At 59.7% G+C, this 3814-nt stretch overlaps 1 protein-coding gene across 1 annotated transcript in view; it reads left to right on the top strand.

Annotated features, from left to right (window-relative positions):
- The first annotated feature begins 136 nt into the window (after positions 1 to 136).
- Positions 137 to 3814, top strand: part of PPL (periplakin) — a 46151-nt gene continuing 42473 nt past the window's right edge. The window contains exon 1 of the mRNA XM_023755312.1: positions 137 to 303. Within this exon, the coding sequence (XP_023611080.1) occupies positions 152 to 303 (152 nt within the window). The 5' untranslated portion in view covers positions 137 to 151. The remainder of the gene's footprint in view (positions 304 to 3814) is intronic.

The following is a 3814-nucleotide window of genomic DNA, read 5'->3' on the forward strand; positions in this document are numbered from 1 at the left end:
AAGGTAAGCACCACCTTCCCAGGAGCGGCCGGGAGAGCCCTGAGTCTGCGGAGCGCCCCGCCCCTCGCGAGTAGTGACCCAGCGCCCCAGCAGCGCCTCACTCGGGCTCCCGCGCAGTCGCCGGTTCACCTGCGCCCGCTGCCGCCCCTCGATGCGCGCAGGAGTCCCCCCGCCGCCCAGTACCCAGAGCCCGCGCCGCCACCCGCTGCCCGCCCGCCCGCCCGCGCACCCCAGCGCCACCATGCATTCGCTCTTCAAGAAGAGAAACAAAGGCAAATACAGCCCCAAGGTGCAGACCCGGAGGTGAGGAGGCGCCCGCACACCGCTCCCACACGTCCTCGCGGAACCGCGCGCTGCGGGGCGGGGGGCTGAGGCTGCAGGGAGCCCAGGAAGCACGGTCCTGGGAGGCCGGAGGGCGGGGACTGAGCCCGGAGTGCGCGACTCTCTGGAACGTGCGGCCCGCGGGCCACCCTAGAGCTGGGGATTCCGGCGGCGGTAGGGATGGGCTGGGCGTCCTGGGGAAAACACTGGATCTGGCACCGGAGAGTTCCAGGAGCCCAGAGAACACTGACTTAGCGCCTAGAGGGCGGGAGCTGAGCTGGAGGTGTAGGCGACCTCCGTCTCCCAAGGTCGCCCCGGCGCCGGAAGCACCGCCCGGGTGGGGAGTGGTGTGTCCAGAGACGCTACACCCCTGGCCGGGTGGAGGGGACCTAGGAAACGCTGTCTAGGGGCGCACGGGGGAGAGGAAACTGAGCTAGGGTGTGGGAGGGGGCGTTCCCCTCCCTTGGACAGCGCGCAGGTGCTCCTGGCGTGGGGAAGCCTAGAGGTGGGGGTGCCACCCTGCGCTCGGTGGGTGTGGGGTCTTTGGGGGGGGGCACTGGCTGAAACACCTCCTGTTCCCGCTCCCCGGCGGCAGCCGAGCTGGGGTCTGCGCTGCGGCTGGGCGGTGTCCGGACCTCCTTCTGGCCGCACCCTCCCCCCCCAACAGCCCCGAAACTGGCGGCGTCTCTGAGCCCGGGGTTCCCAGGGCGGGTTGGGAAGGGAATGACATGTCTTGATGTGTTTGCGTTGAGACGGCAGCCCACGTCCGTTTTGATAAGCCTAATGTATTCACTTAATAACCGGTTTAAGGGAGCCTCGTGGAGATGCTGAGATTGAGGGAGGGGGGCGGGACTTCGGTCTGTCTAGTCCCCGCTGAAGGGAAAATGGGGGTGGGGCTCCCATTTAGGAGAAATTACTAAATTTCTCCCACAAGGGGCTCCAGGCAGGTGGGGCACTCAGGAGGGCACAGCCCACCTGCCTGGGTATCCTCCCCAAGGTGCACTCACCGTGAGCCCGGCACCCCTCCTTGACTCTGAGCTGCTCCTAACTCCCTCCCAGGCCCCAGATGAAGGCAAGAAAACGCTGGCCAGGGCCCCCACCCTGCCCCTGTGGTCCAGCCCAGGCAGACCTGTTTGACAAGTGCTGTGGGGCCTGGGTGCTGGCGCAGGGCGTGTGGGCACAGCCCTTTCAGAAACTGCACTGCCCAGTGATCCCACCCACCCCCACCTCTCCGTTGGTCTGTTTCAAGCTCAGACGCATTTCTTTCCCTCCCCTCGGAGGCTCCCCCAAACCCGGCCCCCTTGGTCTTTCACAATCCCAGAGATGGGGCAGGGCCCTGCACACTGTTCCTCTGTGCCTGGGTCCAGCTGGCTCTCCAACTCAGCTGGGGTCCTGTCCAGTCCCTGAGCTGTTCTCTCGAACATTGCACAATTGCATGCTCTGTGCCAGCCACAGAGGACTGGGCTGTTCTCCCTCCATTAAGACTCAGGCCCCTCCAGTCCTTCACACCAGGAGATGGGCCAGGCCTCGCCCTGCATCCAGTCCCCCAAGGCCTGGGCTTGGACCTAACAAACGGTTATAATAAATCCAGACAAACTCAGAGGGACTTGGCCTTTCCGGCAGACGTAGGAAGAAAGCATTCCCATCCTTTATAGCTGTGGGGACTCTGAGGGCCTGGGGTGGCAAGGACACTGGGTGCTGCCCCTCTCCAGACTCCTGGCCCAAGGCAGCCACCTTCTGCCCTTGGCTGACTGACCTGATTGATCTGAGATCTCAGCTTAGAGGTGTCTTTCTCCAGAAAGCCTTCTTGGTTCTCTCCCCAGGAGGGAGTGAAAGACTTCCTTTGAGCTCCCATGGCCTTGCACAGTCGCAGCCCTGAGGAGGTGCCAGGTGCTTCTCCAAGTGGTCTCACCAGCCCAGTGCACCCCTCTGCCCTTTCCTCTCCATGGGGTCAAGTTCGTGGGCTGGATTATGGGGTGGGGGGCAGCCTCTTGCCCCTTTCTCTCAACAAGAATCTTTTGAGCATTAACCAGTGCTAAGCCTGTACTTGTAGCTCTAAGATGTGGTCATAGGTCATGGGGCACAGGTCCCCAAGTTATTCTTTCACCCTGAGTTTTTGGGGGTCTTCTCCATTGCCAGTGAGATTCAGCATGGCATGGTGGGTAGGAGCTTTGGCCCTGGGCAGGATGTCTCGCTTCTGATTGCGGCTTTGCCACTTCTGCTGTGGGCAAGTGAGGGAACCTCTCTGAGCCTCAAATTTCTCGTCTGCAAAGCAGGAATGGTGCTAATATCTCCTACATGGGGTTCCTGAGAGGAGCAAACGTGACAACAAAGAGAATGCCGCTAGCACATCAGTGGGTCAGCATCACTGCCCCAGCTGAGGGGACCCAGGAGCCGGGAGTTGTGACCTTCACACCCAGGCAGTCAGAGCTTTGAGGTGCACAAGTGCGAACTAGCGAACAGAGTGCCTCCACGGAGAAAACTGCACCTCCCTGTTTGTCAGCCTGTCAGCAGCTGAAACTGGGGAGGGCTGGGACAGGGTGTGAACAGCTCTGCTGCTCCCATCACCCTGCTTCCTAATGACAGGTGTGGGACCTGATGTTCACACCTGAGCTAATGACAGGGTCAGGGCTGACGGTGCAGGTCACCAAGGACTAGGAGGGTCAGGAGGGGATCTGCTCTCATCTTCCTGCTCTGTGGCTGAGTTCAGCCCTGAGCAGCCCTTACTTCCTGGCTGTACAATCTGGGGCAAGCTGCTTGGCTTCTCTGTGCCGCTGTGCTCTCACCTACAGAATGGGAACAAGCAGAGTGCCTTCCTGGCGATATGGCTAGCACGAGGATCAAATGAAGTAGTTTAGGAAAGAGTTAAGAATTATAGGAGGCCTCAACCCATGGCGGCTATAATGAGCATAATTATTGAACAAATGCACTTACTGTGTGCCTGAACTGGTCAGGATATGCACTGCACAACTCCAGGGATGCCATTCCTGGGGTGGGGCGTGGGGGGATGTGAAGGAAACATTCACAATCTCCCTGCACTTGATTGATGGAGCTATGCTAATTACAAGTATGGTTACAGGACTGGGTTTCAGTGGGAGGGGAGGGGGCAAGCAAGGGCTTTTGTCCCCAGCAGGACATAGAACTGGGCAGATGTTTTAGCTTAGTGGCTGTAGTGCTCCCTAACTGGTCTGAAGTGAGCACTGTTAGAGACCTCAGAGATCACGGAGGACTTTCTGGGGAAGGTGTCTAACCTTTTGTGGGGAAGAGTGGAGGGGTGAAGATCCAGCTCCAGAGTTAGACTGAATTCTGCCTGTTTGATTTTGGCAAAGAAATTTGACCTTGCTGAACCTCCGTTTTCCCATCTGTAAAATGGGACTAATCTTGCTCTTCCACCCAGACCTGGTTCCCAGCAAGCATCCTGCAGCCTGGCCTGGTCTCCTGACATCACAGGTTAGCGGCGAGAATGGCTCAGTCCTAATAGGGGGAACCTGTG

The sequence above is a fragment of the Myotis lucifugus genome, unplaced genomic scaffold (genome assembly GCF_000147115.1).
Source record: "Myotis lucifugus unplaced genomic scaffold, Myoluc2.0 scaffold_72, whole genome shotgun sequence".
Taxonomy (NCBI): domain Eukaryota; kingdom Metazoa; phylum Chordata; class Mammalia; order Chiroptera; family Vespertilionidae; genus Myotis; species Myotis lucifugus.